Here is a 17220-nt window from a genome sequence, read left to right on the forward strand (position 1 = left end):
GCGACCACTGCACTGACCCCTTCAGCTGAACAACGGCAGAACATCATTGGATTGTACCATTTCCCCTCCAGTACGTATCTCGTCAGTAGGCTATATCACCGCCAATATGTCAGTTATCCCAATCCATTTCAAGTATCTGGCTCCTTGTTACATACCGAAGGGTTAAGGCCGACAAAGATCGAACGAGGGACGTATTTGCCATTTCCGGTCTCGGTGAAAAAAAGTCTCATAAGAGCCGCTCTGCTCGGTGATGTCGGGATCTATATTTCCATCGTGAATCAAGCCGTATTCGGGCAGATAACTATATCATCATCGAGTGGTTAAATTGCCAGTCCGAAATCAGGCATGAACAGGCATAAGAAAGCTATCAATCCTGAAAAATCAGGCATTTGAGCTTTGGCCGCTATGCCCCTTCGCATATGCACGTAAAGCGACAAATTAAAATCAAAACTATATTCAGGTAGACAAATTATGCAACCAATGGCCATTATGCGGGCATGTGGATAGTCATTATAAACGCAGTGCCCTAGAACATGACTGCAACAGCCAGGCCGTTGATTAATTTTAATTTTATCGCAACATGTAGAGAATGTGGCGTCTGCAGGGCTATTAACACTTGCTTCATTATGTTCCTTACCTTGCATCTCAACTATTTATGCATTTCGTGGAGTGCTGCCAAGTCTTTAAGGCACAAGTGCCACCTGATTGGGCACCACTTCTAAGGTTCCTTTTGGAGGAAAGTTTTGGAGGAAATAAGCTTAGATTCAGAGTTAGGTGAGAGTTAAATGGAAATAGGCAAAATATCCTTCTTCTGTGTCTTCAAGCTTCGCAGTCTGTAGCCAAGATTTTTCTTGCCCCCTCAGTACAAACAGAGTACTATAATTAGATTATTGGGCTCAGCCTCAGCCTCAGCCTTAGGCCGAAGTCATTTCGATCCGCGTCCTCACGCTCAACCAGTCTCCAAAGCCTCAAATCGACTTGAAAGTTTCTCTCTCCACTGCAGCGGTGATGGCCGCGGAAGATGGAGCATCGCCATCGCATGGCGCAGAATCGTCGTCAACAGCCGCACAGTACGCCTCACCCCAACAGCTGGAGTCGGTGGAGAATATTACGGAACTGGAAGACTTTCGTACCATATCTGCCTTGCCAGATATTGCAGAAATCAAGGCATATCATACGACCAGGATACAGGCGACGAATAATTCTCAGCAGGATCCTTTATCAAAACTACTAGAAAGCCATTTTTTCCGCTTACGCAATAGACTGATTCTTGCCATTCGTTTTGAGGGTGAGTCCATGCATATCCCGCGATCCGGAATTAGGCGCTTATAAATTGATACAGCTCCAAAGGAACTGATTTTTGCTCCCCTGTCTGAGGTTGAGAGTGAACATGGAAACGAAGTCGACGATGAGAATCACAACGGAAAGGAAGATACTGCCCATGATGAACAATCGGATAGCGAGGAGCCTGATTCGGAGGACGAGGCCGACGACCCGGACAACTGCCTTTGCCTCGTGGCATCCAAGAATCAGGTACTAGCAATAGCAAGACGATGTAAAACGGGAATGGGGCGGGTAAGCGATGTGATTCATATTCCATCGAATACCACTTCCAACATGTCGTTTAATATGCGTCGGATGAAACGCCAAATTCCAGAAAACACGATACGATATATTCGCCTTGGGACTGCTTCATGGAAGCTCTTGTGCATTCTTGAGTGGCTGCAGAAGAGATTCGATTTACCACTAAGGGAGGAGTTACTCCTGTACAGCCGGACACCCCCTGGGCCGGTATTCAAACCAGAGCTGAATCAGCTTTCTGAACATTTACTGGCGGACGAGTTCGAATTATTGTATGAGTTGTTGAAGTTGCGTTCCTTTTATAGCGACTTCAGTCTCACATTACAGGAAGGAATTTGGGCATGCATGCCGGCATTCAATAGGCGGCTTACCCTCTACAGGCAAACAGCAGGTATGCGCTATCCCGAGTTTGAGTTAGCAGGCAATTAACTCTGCATTATAAGGTGTTCGACCATTTCCTTTGAGCAAAATCATTGCGGAGTCTTCGTTTCGGTTTGCTAGTGAGAGAATACTTGTAATTCTTTCATCCCAGAAAAAACTGCGCGACATGCTAGTGGGTCTACATGCCCTAGATGTGCCCAGAGATGCCATCTTTAGGTTATCGCGGGTTTTCGGTTTATCGAACAGCTTTGGGAACATTGGAATAGATGACTCCTCACGTTTAAAAACCTATGGTCTTTCCGAATCGACGATGAATCAAGATAAGGACACAAACCCAGAGCCAGAAATCGGCAGTTCGATGATTGAGATACTAGGTTTGGTACCCCAGCGAGACCAGACCTCGAATAAGCCCACGGACCTTGAGCCTACGGACCTCGAGAGAGATACAGAACCAAAGTCTGGTAGTTCGATGGTTGAGCTACTTGGGTTGCTACCCCACCGACAGCAGACCTCAAGTAACCCCCCGGATATTGATAAAGAGGCAAATCCCTTTTTGGCTGATTCCCTGCCAAACGACGAGGAGGTGAATTCCGGTAGTCTTCCCGGGAGCACTTATCGAGAGGAATTTGGGAAGATGCCAGCTGATCCTGCTCAGATGAGCAGGACAGAGGTGGAAGAATGGTTGCTGAAGTACGATGCCTCCCACCACGAGAAAACACAACTTCTCGCCAAGGAGAGTATGAGAGTACACGTGTTTGAACCCTTGGATCCAAGTATCTATCTTTGTACTGCGGATGAAGTGGCAGAGCATATGTCCGAATTATCCTGCTTACAGATCGAGACCACTATTGTTGATGGCGCAGATCAAATCGATGAAGGGTTCCTTCTGGCAATCTTGCCGGAGACAACCGAAAGGCTCATTTTATTCGGAGAGGGAGATGCTTTGGGAAAAGAGGGCGGGGGAAACCGTCTACGGCTCGCATGGCCAGCGATATCAATATGTGGGATACGCTGATAGGCAGAGGCCTACCTTCGGTCGAGGTACCACCGGCTGGAGTGGTGGATGGCTCTTTTGACATAACGGAATCCACGACCACTGACGATCTTGACCTTGACCTTGACAGTGGCGGTGAACGTGACACTGAAAGCGATAGTGGCGGTGACGGTGATATTGACAGCGAAGCTGACCATAAGAGTGAGAGTCGCCGGCATACTCACCGGCGCCGTTACCATAAAGGTGACCGAATATTTGACAACAAGAAGCAGAGCGGGAAGGACAGCGATGCGGACAGCGATGCGGACAGCGATGCGGACAGCGACGTGGGCGCGGGAAGAGACATGGACGGGGAGAGTGATCGGGAAAGCGACGAAAAAAGCGACGAGGACAGCGATGAGGAGGAGGACGGAAAAAAGGACGGAGGCAAGAAAGAAAATGAGGATGATGACAAGGACGAGAGCAAGGAACAAAAGCCGGATGGCTCTAATGCCAGCACTAGGTTCACTTTTCAAGGCCCTGAAGCAGTCCGAAAGTTGAACCAAATATTTGCGGTTGGGGATACTGAGAAGGAACCCTCCCCGGACAAGGATAGTGGTGAAAGTGAGAGTGAAGATATGACTCTCGAGAACATGGAAGCTTGGAGAACTTTGGACCATATGGTTGGCCTTGAAGATATCAAGGAGCGAATTCGTATGCTACACCGTCGAGCAATCGATAATCGTTCGCGCAAGAAGAACGGGTTGACTCCGCGCCCAATACCCCATACAGGCGTGTTCGTAGGGCCTTCAGGGACTGGAAAGACGACAGTTGCAAGGCTCTATGCCCAAATCTTACATCGTTTAGGCTTTGTCAAGGAGGATTCTGGTAAGCAGGTCCCTCAACTTTCCGTACATGTTATAAAAGCATGTCACTGAAAGTTTCTCTTATACAGTACTTGAACTGAATGCTTCACAAATTGTGGGCTCATCGGATCCTAATACAAAGTTAGCAGATTCAGAGGGCAAGGTTTTGATTATAGATGATGCTCACGGGCTCTGGGGTGGATCCAAATCGGACACCGATCGTTGGCATCGAACTGCGATCGACGCGATTATCGCCCGTGTTTCATCCTCTGGGAGTGCCAATGTAATGGTGCTGCTTGTTGGATATGAGGATGAGATACAGAACATGTTTGACCAAGTCAGCCCAGGCCTCTCCACCAGGTTCCCTCTGGATTCCGCATTCCGGTTCCCAGGCCTTTCAATATCTCAGTTGGAGCGGATTTTGGAGAAACGGCTCGAATCAGCTTCCATTCGTGCATCGTCCGATGCAAAGTGTGCTGCCTTAGCGGTGCTAGCGCATTCAATGGCTTCTCCCAGATTTGGAAATGCGAGCGAGGTGGACACACTCCTACACAAAGCCTACTTTTCAATGGATAAACGATGTTTCGATCGCCCAGATGCAGACACAACAGTTCTTGAGCCAGAAGACTTTTCTAAGGATTGGAAACGTCACGTTGACGCTGAAGAGGAATGCAAGAAGCTATTTCACGATGTTGTTGGTTGTGAAACTGTCATTTCCGAGTTACTTGATGATACAAAGATTGTAAGGAAAGCCATCGCACGGGGGATCGACCCCAAAGACTACATTTCCTTCAATTATATATTTCGAGGTGATCCAGGTATGTCTTATCATTCCCTCAAGCCAGCCCATTTTGACCGGACCCTAGGGACCGGCAAGACATCCACAGCGCGAAAGATGGGCCAGGTATTTTACCATATGGGACTTCTTGCTAGCGACGAGGTAATCGAGTGTTCGGTCAGCGATATTATCGGCGAATATGTCGGACATACGGGTCCTAAAATCATACGTCTACTAAAGAGGGCGATTGGCAAGGTCCTACTTATCGACGAAGCATATCGTCTCAACGACGGATTGAAATCCGACAACTCCTTCTCGCGGGATGCAGTTGCAGAAATTGTCGGTGCGCTCACCAGCCCCATGTTTCAGCAAAAAATGGTCATTATTCTTGCCGGTTATAGTCGGGAGATGGACGAGTTTATAAACTCGAATCCGGGCTTGCGGAGCCGATTCAACCGCACGATGACCTTTACAAGCCTCAACCCAACACAGTGCATCCAGCTTCTGGTGCGGGTAATGCAGAAGCAAGAATTGGATGTTTCGGCACTGGGAATCATCAAAGAAGGAAGTCACGAGGGATTGTTCGAACATTTTGCTATTTTATCTAGTTTGAAAGGATGGGGAAATGCACGCGATATTCATACGCTGGGTACGCGCATTTACCGCATGGCCTTGAGCGCGGCGGATGACAACGATGTATTGGCGGTTACCCCGGATCAAATTGGGGTGGCTTTGCAGGAAATGATCACTTCCAGGGGAGGACAGCTGCCCAAGGCCCCGCCCCCAGGATGGAGTGGGCGAGAATGGCTAGAAAGACGTGGATATAAGTGATAGGAAAGCGAGCTTTATTGAGTATCTTCTGTCGTAATAATTTTAATTGATATCAACACTGAAGCTCACTACATTCATTATTGCGCGGAGACTTTGTTGGATGGAGGATCGGTAGTGGGGGGAGTAAGATGATTATCTTGTAACTTCACAGTAGCACCGCACTAAATATAGGTAGTGTTGTGGACTAGTCAAAAAGATGTCTTCGGGGAAACAGCCATGTATCTGCATTAGGCGATGAACTCCAGAGAGCGCGAGAGAGAGAGAAGGAGGTGGGGGCACTGCTATGAAAAAGAGGTTCTACACCCTATCCAACCCTGGAGGCTTCACTCAGGCTACTGATGCTGCCTCACTGCCTCCTGCGGGGGCTCGATCTCGAACAAATTCCACATGAAGTTGTTCAAGAAGTAATTTCCGCTTTGAAGATTCCAATTCTCCGTGGCGTCTTTCAATGAGACGATCAAAAGCCCTTTCGAGGATCTCATTTGTGAGGTAAGCGTCCGTCACTGGGTCAAACAACACAGTGGTGCTAGGCGCACCGCTGGGTATACCAGCAGTATGGTCCTCAGATGGTAGTGAAATCGGCCAAGCTCCCATTATATTATCCTGTTTAAGAGATCCGCCTTGTTTATGTTGATGTCTGGACTTTTCAAGCAAGCTCTCCCACTCTCTTTCGCCGCCTTTGAGAACACTTGTCATTTTTTGAAGCGCCTCAAATGCCGTGCCCTGAGCACCTTTCTCCAGAAGCATATTGGCAATATCTAGCATTGCGTCATGTCGCTTTATGAATGCAGCGTGGCTAGCCGTGTCCATTGTGGGCATTTGGCTCCCTAGCAAAAGACTGAGACCAATCATGTCGAGGGGTGTTGCGCCATAGGGGACTGGGAGCTCGGTCGTGGAAGCGACATTAGGATCGCATTGCCTAGCGAGCATCAGGCGAACAATATCCACGTTACTATGCATGACAGCAAGATGCAGCATTGAAAAGCCTTCGTATCGCTCTGTATGGAGCTTTTCCGCGAATACAGGCAGATCGATCAGATATTCCATCAAAGTGGCGTCCATCAACTGATGGATTCGCAGAGTCCGCTGACTTGTCAGAATCGTGTTCCAGACAGCCTCGTTCCCTGGGCCGTAGAAGTGTAGCCCTCCTCGCTCCTGAAGCCACTGGAGACTCGTAACTAATTTTGGTTCTCTCCGACTGCCAGACATGGGGTGGTCGATGTCCGTTTCAATCAAAGCTGCGAATATCGAGTCGCCAGTGTGTGGATCGCGTCCTAACAGACGTTTCAGTTGGTCCTGAGAGCAATACGACGCTATCATATCCGCCGCGGGGATGTTAACCCGCCGCAAAGCCCAGTAGAGTGGCGAGTTATTCATGCTATCTATCGCCATGACATCTGCTCCAGCCATCAATAACAACTCAATAAACTCCAAACCGGGACCGCCCACACGGCCGGCTCGTGCGATCAGTTCCATAAACACAGGAAGCTTAATATTAGAATGACCCTCCATACTAGGGATGCCTCTTTCAACCCCGGAGCACGCCCTGTGCAGCAGAGTTCTTCCGACAGCATCCCTTTCCGTGTTCACAAGACTGGGAACCTTTTTGAGGACGAGCTCAAAGCAGCTGAGTGAGGCATGCCTTATACACAGAGCCAGAGCAGTGTGCATATACTCCCAGTCAATCTCTGAGCCTAGGTGTTGCTCTTGAAACCGCGCTAGGTTGCAAGGGTCATTCAAAGAAGCTAGAAGGACATTATCCACAGTCTTGCGACCTTTGTTGTAGGTAGCCATTTCCATACGGTCGAGGAATGTCTCTAATGCATTGATGTCATCCGAGACTATGGAAAGGCCCAGTGGTGTGTAGGTGGACAGACCCAATGCGGGATCCGCCCCCTCATCTAGCAAAAGATTGAGAGTGTTACTTTGAGCCGTTCGATATTCTCCTCCATGCAGCATGAGTGACATCCATTTGCCTTGCATCAGGATGGGCGCAGCCAAGCTTTGTGGGAGTCCAAGTCTCATAAAGTCCCCGTTCACCTTTCCCCATCGAATCGTGCCATCATCAAGATCAAGGCACATGGAGGGGTTATCTTGGAACAACCTGACCAGAGCCAGCCCAACCACTGGGTAAAGATTTGCAAAACTTACATGTATCGCAAATGCAAATTGCTTTATAGGGACATCGAACTCGACGTGGAGGCAAAATATTTCGAAGGCGAGCAATGGTTGTCCTCTTCCAAGGGCGGCGCACAAAGGGGTGCTGAAAAATTGAAAGGTGCCAGAATTCGGCAGATCGTCATAATCTATTTTTGAAGGACATTCAAGGCTGGCACCTCTTTCGTACGCAGCCCGAGCAAGTGCGGCAGCTTTAACATCTGGGATCTTGCCAAGCTTATGGAACAGATTCCGCATTGACTGTTCCTGATCTGCTGGAACAGGATGATCGTTGTCCTCGATTATCTCAATAATCGTTTCGGTAGCGCCGATCTCCAAAGAGTCACTGAGACTGAGTGGCGCTAATTGCGAGGAATCGAGCGGCACAGCGTTGATGTAAGCTCTAAGTAGTCGCTGGCTCGCGTGCAGGCCTGGAGATATTTCCTTCGCTTCCGTAAGGCAACTCAAGCCCCTTTCTCGCATTACCTTGCGAACAATGGCATATAAGCTGGGCCAGTTGGAATGTAGACGCCTCATTGCCAGCGATGAATGCGAAAGAGAGAGCAACACTAGGTTTAACCGGATTGGAATCTCCGATTCCTGGATGACACTCCCAGCAGACAACGCAAAGGTCGCGGTGATAATTGCAGTATCATTTTCGTACAGAGCCGATGTTCGTATGTATTCAAAACTGCGCTTATTGAAGTCTAGCGCCATACCCGGCTCCAGACCATACACGCCAGCCAAACCTAGATCGCGCAAAAAACACCCCTTCTTGATAAAGTCAAGCGCCCCAGACCATATATCATCTCTTGAATTACTTTCTATTGCGGCGTAGAGATGTCTCAGATTGGTATTAGTAATCGCCAGCAAGCTCGCTAGAAACTGGTCCGTGGAGAAATCTTCAGGGAAGTGGTCTGGAATGTCTTCTGGATGGGGCGTATACTTCACTCTATCGTCTATATCGTCGAGGGCACGAAATACGTGACTCATCATGATGTCTCGGTGGTCAGTAAACACTAAACATGATTCAATATCTCTATTGAGGGCGGAGGGGCGAAGGGGCTTTGGCTCATAGGTCTGATAATCGACATTAGACCGATACATATCAATCTGGCTCTGCTTGCTTGCCTCTGAGTACACACGCTCGACAAGGCTGTCGTAATGTCAGCCATATTCTCCCGCAGGTGTTGTCTTGCGCAGTAAACAACAATTGGGTCTGGTTACTTACGGTTCAACCACGCGCCCAATGGCATTGGCAAATTCCGATATGACCACCATGAAATCATCCATTTCCGGTCGCTCCCACCAGTTGGTTCTCAATGTTGGCGTGAGAATGGCGAATACTTCACTGGGGTTGATATCTGCCGGAAGCGATTTTCTTGTGATTAGAATTGCAAGCACCGACATGAGGCTTTCCGGATTGCTTTCCGGTAAACATTTTATATATCTCAGACCCTCTATATCCTCTTCGGATGGGGTTTCTTCGTCAGATGGAGTCTCATCTTCGGTGGATAGATCTTCGTTAGATGCCTGATCTTCAAGGGACGACTGATCTTCGTCGGATGAGAGATCCTCATTGGAGGACAGCCCTTCGCCGGAGGGCAACGGCACAGAACCGAAAAGTACACTGGAGCTCCGGAGCATGGTTCTACTTGGTGACCGTGACCCCGCATAATCATCACCATGGTCTTTCCCCTCGCTATCCTCTTCACTGCCCCTCGGGTTAGCCCATAAGCTGGCCACGACCAGCCCGTACGAGTAAACGTCTGCTCTATCCCAGTAGATCTTTGAGCGCTTGGCGAGAACTTCCGGAGCCGACCAAAGAGGAGTGAAATGTGTAGGGGCGCCGTCACGTTCTCCATAAATCTCATTGCTTCCTCCGAAGTCCGACAATTTCGCACTGATTTGACGCGCCGGATCATCGCTACTAAATACGATGATATTGTCTGGTTTGAGGTCTCCATGGATAAAACCAGCCTTATGAATAGCCTGGAGACCGAGTGCGATATCAATAGTGAGATTACGCTTCTGTCGTGTGGTTGGGCCAGGCCCGCGGGTGCGAAGAATGTGATCAAGAGAGCCGTGGTCCCCAAGCTCCATAGCAAGAAAGGGATATGCATAGTTGCTGTTCCACCCAACAAACAAGAGCTTCAGAACATGCGGGTGGTTGGAAAGACTGGGGTGACCAAAAGCTTTCATCTCCCTCAGTATTGAGTCATAAACTTTCTGTCGCGCTGCTCTGGCCTCACTGGGGCTGCCCTGTTTCGCAGATCGGAAAATCTTAAGCGCGATGGTCGTGGCCGGAGGGGGATCGAGCTTAGACGCCTCGTCAATCAGCATATGCTGCACGACCTCTGAAGTCAGCCCAGCTCCTATGGAAAACGTCTGTCTGCTAGTATTCGGGTCTCCGACGCCGATGTTGTCTATTGTCTTGTGTTTTATTTTATAGACAGAAGCAGCGCAAACAACGTCTGCAAAATCAGGGTCCGCCCGTGCCGCCTTTTGAAGGTTTTGTGAGACATCATCGCTTGCGAGATTCCAGTAATGCTGGGATCCCTCGCCTGGTAGAGCAGACGCAGGTGTTTCTTGTGTTTCGGTAATAAAGGTGCTGAAGCTGGATGAGAATAATCTGCCTGAACGGTCCATTATCGGTGGAGCCTCTTTGTGAACCGAACCGGAAAGGGAGTTATGCGCGTAGTGTCATGAAAATGTTACCGTCGACTGGACAAGAACGCCGGGTTCTGAAGAGCCAACACTAGCGGCTTCGGGATTTCTGATTCGTCTGCAGTGTTTTCTGCCTGACCTGGGGCTGAAAATACGGCGTAAGCAAGAGAGGGGTACATCATTAGTTCACATTGATGCTCTTTTTGCTTGTCCTCGCCTGTTTTATTGCCTGTGCTGTGTCGCGTCATCGTGAGGAAGCCCACTATGTCAGGTCTCGAGATCCCCGGGCTCGTGCTAGGGGTTGTCGGCGTCGTGGTCGCATTCAAGGGGGCTATCGACACCGCGCTGATGATCGAGTCTTTTTTCGACGACAGTCAAACAGATTGTGGATATCTAGCGTTATGTTATCACACTCAAAGGGCGCGTTTACAGCTATGGGGAGACCTATGCAGAGTGAATGATGAATCGCAATCCGAACAATGCACACTTCGCGACAAACCGGAATACTTGAAAGTGCTGATTGTCCGGATCCTGGGTGAAATTCGGAAACTCAACCAGGAGGCTAACAGCGTGATTTCGAAGTACAATATTGATTTGGTGCCCCTCCCAGCGCTCACAGTGGATGATAATCTTGCCCCCGATCGGGCCCTGCCAGTAGCGTTGTCCAGGAAAACCACGAAACCCAAGTCCCGGATTCGCTGGACAATAAAGGGGAAGTCTGTTTTTCAGGAAGTTGTCACAAAGCTCACGAGGCTCGTCAGTGATCTCCACGAGCTTAATGTATATCCCGGAGAATCACAGCTTGCGGAAAAAGGGCTTCCGCCTCAAGTTCTCGCCCCAATTACCGATCACAAACTATTGGATATTCTGTCCGACCCTCAAAATGAAGTAAATCGCACTTTGGCCCTATCTGCTCGAGCAAAGACTCTTAATCAAGGGCTTGAACGAGGATCTACGGGGTCAGCAACCGCAATAACTGGTCGGGAGTTGGAGTTCCGAGCAGACTCATCAGTCATTGGTATTTTCTTCCATCGTAATGGCCAAGAGCTACCCATCTGGGTCGAGTGGACTTATTTCGATGCCGGACCTGGATCTGATAGATATGCTACGCGCATCAAATCGCTGGGATATGTCCTAGAACGAGTCAGTCAGTCGGAGCTTTGTCTACCCCCTTGTTACGGGGTGTATGATGACCTCCAATATGAGACAGAGCACGGATCCAAACGCCTGGGTTTTGTGTTTGGACTACCACAATCCGACCCATCTCTCAACATTCAATATGAAGCCAACCTCCAGCTCCATCCCCCGCGAAACCTGAAGACTCTCATCCAGGGAGACAAAAGCGCTGCAATACCACATCTCGGAGACCGCTTTCGCTTGGCATATCGTCTTGCAAATGCCTTCAGCCTTTTCCATGCAGCGGGTTGGCTGCACAAGGGCATGCATTGCGGTAATATCCACTTCCTCGAACGTACCAACGGCCTTGGTATCACTGTGCTCGAGCCGTTCATCACGGGCTTCCAATGTTCCCGGCCTCAGGATGGAATTTCATTATCTCGTGGACCCCTCGAAAACCGTGCACTAGACCATTACTACCACCCTGATGCGCATCTAGGGTTCTCGAAACAACGTGATCTTTATAGTCTGGGCGTTGTGTTGTGTGAAATTGGGCGATGGGCCCTTGTTGCCGACAGCGTTAACGAGCGCAGGAGGAAGAAGCTGACGAGTCGAAAGGCATGGCGGGACTATATGATTAACAACGTTGTAGAAGATCTCGGATGGAGGATGGGAACTTTGTACCAAGAGACGGTGAGAAAGCTTCTCGATTCCAGCCTTCCAACTGATGACGCCGGGGATGCCGTCTTTGCGCAGCAGTTCCTGGAGGGAGTGATCCAACCATTGAGCATGTGTAATGCATGAATTTAGGGCAGCTGGCCTAGATAGAAAATGAATTTTGCATGTCATTGTAGTGGGAATTATCAAATCCCTAGCTTTACTAGTGGAGAAGCATGGAGAAGCATACAACGAACAGGCATTTTTGACCGAGATCGACTCTGGAGGTATCAAAGAGGGATAGAGAAGAGAGGCGAGATCTAGAGCTCACAAAAGAATGTTCCTGCATACAGACAAAGCCTTAAGCCCCCAACAAGATGCTACCAGGGGAAAATTCAAGTTATATATTATTTCAAGGGTTGAAGCACGAAGGTTGTGCCGAAACCAGGATCATAAACCCAAAACACTGAGTACTGGGCGTTAGCGTGAACGCACAGAACGCCTGCCGCTTGATTGTGGAGTATGCGAGCAACAAGGCCGCACAAAGATGTACGTTGATGCATACAACGCTACCTCGTGATAGAAAGGTTCACTGGGCCTTAAATACCACCCAAAAGCCCCAGTGCTCAATATTATCTATCAAATACTTTATTTTGTGAGTACCGCCAGCTTCCACGACTCTCCGTAGGTCGAGCATAAAAATCTGCGGCGTTCTTTCCCAAATGTCATAATTCTGGAATACCTGTTCGCATATGTTGGATTCTTTAACAAGCCGTTATTTGAGGTTAGGCTTGAGTTTCGATTAAGAAGTATCATTGATGATTGTGTCCTTGTCACTGGGGCACCCATGAAAGGCCTTTCTTGCTAGCAAGTTATGTATTCATCAAGCGTCCAACCATGACATAGACACGACTGGATTTTAAAAAATCATGGTACCGCGATGAGGGCCTCGGCGATATGTCACGAGACAGGGTGATCATTCAACCCCTATCTGTGGTTTGATGGGCGATCGGGGGCGTGTGGCTACGAGCTTCGTGCAGTATTTGGAATGCAAGTCGGATTTGGACCGAGATAGCAGAATATCGGACGATGACCGGGGATCTTTTCACTTAGCTTTTCTAGGAGAAAGTGTAGTGTCGCAACTAGAAATTGAAAAGTCCAGATTTATCATTGATTGGACGCAGTTGACTATCACTCCTGCCCTTAATGGGCCGAATTCCTCATTGAGTGGAAATTTGAAATACAACATAGCGATCATAAGTGAAAACATGAGCCACTGAATCCAACAATGCATATTATAATTATCCTTATAAGCTACACATACGTCATTGGCCTCGGTATATATCGTTCGGAGAATTGTGTTCGTCAGGCACCCGGCTCGATGACTTCTATTACTTATTCGCTGGCGGCCCTCCTTCTCCATCTTTTGCTACATATGCATTGCTACAACCTCCACGACGACTTGAATCTAGATGAAGCTGGTGTCAAACTGTGCACGTATCACTGGGAGTATACACGCCATACGGCGCCTAATGCACGACAAATAGAATATTCGGTGATCTCTGTCGCGTACTCTCCAGTCAAGCTTAGACCTCGCTTCCTACAGCGTAGATAGTAACAGCTGATGATTGGCTGTCGTGGGTGTCAAGCGCGATCTTGATTCCCTCTGTTTATAACAAATTCAATGCCTGTATTACTCGAGGGATGCCCATTCTCTTTTGCGCTAGCTCATCCCGCAGGTTCTTATTTTGCGTCTCAAAAATTTGTATCTCGTGGTGGAGTTCATAGGCCTCAGCCCGGAGCGTGGACAGTTATTTACTCGAGAACGAGTGCGTTCCAATTTCACTTCTACGTGGGTATTGGTAGCCTTAAGCTCGAATACCTCTGCTGTGAAAGAATCATGCACTATTCCTTCACTACGTCCCTGACCCTTCATACTTTGTCAGCAGTGCTATATTAATAAGAATGTCTAGAAATAAGCTCACCTCCTTTAGAAGACCATCAATATTTGAGTGCGAGGTACCTAAGGAGTACGGATTAACAGCCTTAAGTGAGCGACCGAGCTTGTTGCAAATTTTTCTAGTAAACACTTATATTGCTGCTACTTGAGCTTGATTTAAGTAAAGCAGCATTTAAGAAATTTTAGGGAAAGGTTTTGTGGGCATTTATAATATGATCAATAACTGACCCTTATACCAAAGACCAATTTGATATAGGATCGATGATTCGTTCTTTGCTTAGGTAGAAAGAGGTGCCCATAGTAGGGCGCCCCACTTTCGAAGTGTTGGTAAGTATTAACGTTAACGTTAGATAAGATAAAAGTTTGTGATGAAAACTAGATTAGTTCCGAATCGGCTAAAAGTCTGGTATAGCTGTTCACTTACATGGGCCTCATGAACTGTGCTAGACGCGTTAAAAACAAATCACAAAACAACCGTGACTCTAATTTCTGCTCAAACTTACTTTCATTCATAATATTTTGGTCGCATAACACCGGAATCTATTTAGTTAGGTCTATCTATAGGTAGCCATATTTAGACTACTAAGCTTCACTTTTAGGACCCCTGACTAGCTAGTTTTTAGGACGCTCTGCCGACTGGTTTTCGGGACGATTTTCGGGACGGTCGTAAAATAAGTATTTAAGTCTTTATATAAAACTTCCAAAAATACGCGTATACTAACGCAACGCTAAGAATTCGTTATTATCACTTGAGCCATCTAATTGTAGATACGACTCAGATACGACTCAGATACGACTTAGATATTACTTATATTACGAGATTTTAAGCTTACAAACATACGAAATATCTGCACTCTAGACGCTATTTATACGTAGACTAGGCAAAATCTCGCGGAAAACAGAAGAATCCCTATACTATCTTAATTGATTCGATTTGATTGTCTCTCTTTGTTGCTGCCTACGCATCTTGTGAGGGGGTTTGAACCCTACTCACTGCTGCTCGCCCACGAACTCTCTACTTGCTGGCCCCCTTTGCGCCCATGCTGCCTGAGTTAGCGGCCTTGCCGCCAGTGCTCCCGGCGTCCTGGCCATCCATCTTGGCGCGGATCCGGCTGTAGCGCATGCGGACAGCCGGGACATTCATGTCGAGGGCATCGGCCACCCTCTTGTAGTCCACCTATAAAAAGAAACGTCAGCCGTAATTTCAGTTGATATCCCAAAGTGAACTTACGTCGTTGTGGCTGAACTTGATGCAGTTCAGCAGGAACGCAATGTCCCGGTCAGAGGGACCGGCGTCCGTCGAGGCCTTGATGGGCGTCGACTTGCTCACGGCGGAGCGGACGACCTTCGCGGTTTTGGGGGTGGACCCCTGGGGGGTCGCGGGTGCCTTCGAGGGTGCCTTGGAAGGCATGGTGGCTGTTAGATAGAAAGAACTGTTTGATTGGATGTAATGTTTTGGAGGTCCCCGAAAAGAAACAGGACGAAGAGGAAAACGTGTTTTGGAAAATTAAAAGAAGAAGATAAAAGAAAATGAGAAGAAGGGCGAGGAGCCACTGATTTATACGAGATGTTTTCGAGCACGTGCGCTGCTCTATTCGATTTCCTAAGACGGAACGAACTGAGGGCTCAACGGTTAGCCCTGTCAATGAATCAGGCTCTCGCTTAGCCAGCGTACGGCACTAATCGTGGTCCTTCTTAATTATTGAGCCTTTGCTTTAATATTCCTCTTCTCATGTGTAGACAACGGGCTGATTTGCTCAATTTTCCCAAAAGCGTCATCCCGAGAGGAGTTAAACTTTCCACCGTCATTTCTTCTCGATCTCCGAGGCAGCTAGGAGAAGAGGACCTACGCTTACGGTGTCCACTATCAGATGTAATCAATCTGTACAGGCTCTTATTGAATGTGCGTAGGTAGTGTGGATTGACGAATAAGTCCGCCTGTTAAACGTGTGAGTTCGAGAATGATAGCACCAAGCAACCATGTTTTGTTCCTGCTACCTATGTTATTGAGCTTCTCCCCGGTGTCCTGGCCATCAAGGCTAGTGCTCACGGGATTTGACCTCCGAGGAGCATCCTGAGTAAACTTTCCACTTTAGTCATTCTTCTCCCTGTGTCTTCGTGCGGTTAGAACGCGCACTGGCTAATCCCTGGTCGAGTCTGTTCCACCTATCCCGGCAGGTCAATCTACCTATTGATTCAGTTCTATCAGCATGGACAGTCCATGATCCCAGCAGAACATACACTACCAATTGGGGCGAGTGACCCAGCCCCAGCATATTTCCATGCAACTCCAGCGGGGAGAGAGCATGCGTACCAGGTCCAATCAGATTCGTGCAAGCCCGCTTGCTGACTGGAGTAATCAAACAGCTAGCCATTCTCCTCAAATTGTCCTATTATCGAGTGCCTTGCTTTGGTACCTAAGAGAGATCTGCTCGAGTAAGAAGAGGGACAGAGTAGGTGGAATGCAGGAAGCTCGGGCTCTGGAAATGCGGTCACGTTAAAGCTTTGACCGTATTTGGAGGGAATGCTGTCCTTGGAGACTTTCGAATGCCCAGTCTATCTTCGACTTAAGGCTCTCTGTATTGGGGAACAAATAGTAATAATCGCGAAGTACATGGCAACGAGGTAAAAAATGATCGACAGACTGCGGGGTGAGATGCAATTAAGGTTACCGGCTCAGCCCGCCCGGGAAACTTAATGCCACGTTTCCTGTCACACGATACACCCGACTGTTGTATCGACCTTTCAAACACACCCACGGCATTCCCGGTGATTGCGTCGCCAATGCCTTTGTCTGCACCGCCTGTGTAGATTTGCCAGCTGTCGTGTTCAACTGCACCAGCCGTATCTGTTCGCCAGTTGCGTTGTGTCCGCCAGTTGCATCGGATTCGCCAGTTACGTTGTGCGCGTCCCTACGCCATTCAAAGCCTATCCGCCAGTCATGTTGTATTTGTCGTTCTCCATCTTTGGGGTTTTGTTATCACTCTTGGTCAAGTTAGTCTCCTTTCCAATATGTTCGTACAAATTTCTAATACCTTAACTACACAGTGTATTTGATAAGAAATTTCGCGACGTCATCATATAGTCAGGGTGGAAAAAGTGCCATGATGCGTACAAACGAAAAATAACAAAGCGCATCTCCAAGACACATGAATAGGCAAGTGTAACCGAAAAGCGAATGTAATCCAATCAAGGAACAATACGCTTTTTGATACTCATTATTTTCATTTTGGTGTCCGAAGTTTGTCTTCCG

General features: G+C 48.1%; 5 protein-coding genes across 5 annotated transcripts; 3 read left to right on the plus strand and 2 right to left on the minus strand.

Annotated features, from left to right (window-relative positions):
- Nucleotides 1-1008: 1008 nt before the first annotated feature.
- On the plus strand, nt 1009-1579 carry N7446_003061 (uncharacterized protein; the record flags this gene model as incomplete). The annotated part of the gene is given in 3 exon segments (XM_058511810.1): nt 1009-1288; nt 1343-1533; nt 1547-1579. 3 exon segments carry the CDS (start codon nt 1009-1011, stop codon nt 1577-1579), a joined length of 504 nt encoding a protein of 167 aa, XP_058377346.1.
- Nucleotides 1580-2272: 693 nt separating this feature from the next.
- On the plus strand, nt 2273-5410 carry GbpA (the record flags this gene model as incomplete). The annotated part of the gene is made up of 3 exons (XM_058511811.1): nt 2273-2699; nt 2981-3823; nt 3891-5410. 3 exons carry the CDS (start codon nt 2273-2275, stop codon nt 5408-5410), a joined length of 2790 nt encoding a protein of 929 aa, XP_058377347.1.
- A 327-nt stretch (nt 5411-5737) lies between these two features.
- N7446_003063 (serine threonine protein kinase) lies at nt 5738-10216 on the minus strand (the record flags this gene model as incomplete). Its single annotated transcript, XM_058511812.1, has 2 exons — nt 5738-8723; nt 8799-10216. The coding sequence occupies 2 exons, from the start codon at nt 10214-10216 to the stop codon at nt 5738-5740; spliced, it is 4404 nt and encodes a 1467-aa protein (XP_058377348.1).
- Nucleotides 10217-10498: 282 nt separating this feature from the next.
- On the plus strand, nt 10499-12154 carry N7446_003064 (protein kinase; the record flags this gene model as incomplete). The annotated part of the gene is made up of 1 exon (XM_058511813.1): nt 10499-12154. One exon carries the CDS (start codon nt 10499-10501, stop codon nt 12152-12154), a length of 1656 nt encoding a protein of 551 aa, XP_058377349.1.
- Nucleotides 12155-14982: 2828 nt separating this feature from the next.
- On the minus strand, nt 14983-15378 carry N7446_003065 (uncharacterized protein; the record flags this gene model as incomplete). The annotated part of the gene is made up of 2 exons (XM_058511814.1): nt 14983-15144; nt 15199-15378. 2 exons carry the CDS (start codon nt 15376-15378, stop codon nt 14983-14985), a joined length of 342 nt encoding a protein of 113 aa, XP_058377350.1.
- Nucleotides 15379-17220: the final 1842 nt, after the last annotated feature.

The sequence above is a fragment of the Penicillium canescens genome (assembly GCF_028828765.1).
Source record: "Penicillium canescens strain IBT 15451 chromosome Unknown utg000002l_segment0_segment0, whole genome shotgun sequence".
NCBI lineage: Eukaryota > Fungi > Ascomycota > Eurotiomycetes > Eurotiales > Aspergillaceae > Penicillium > Penicillium canescens.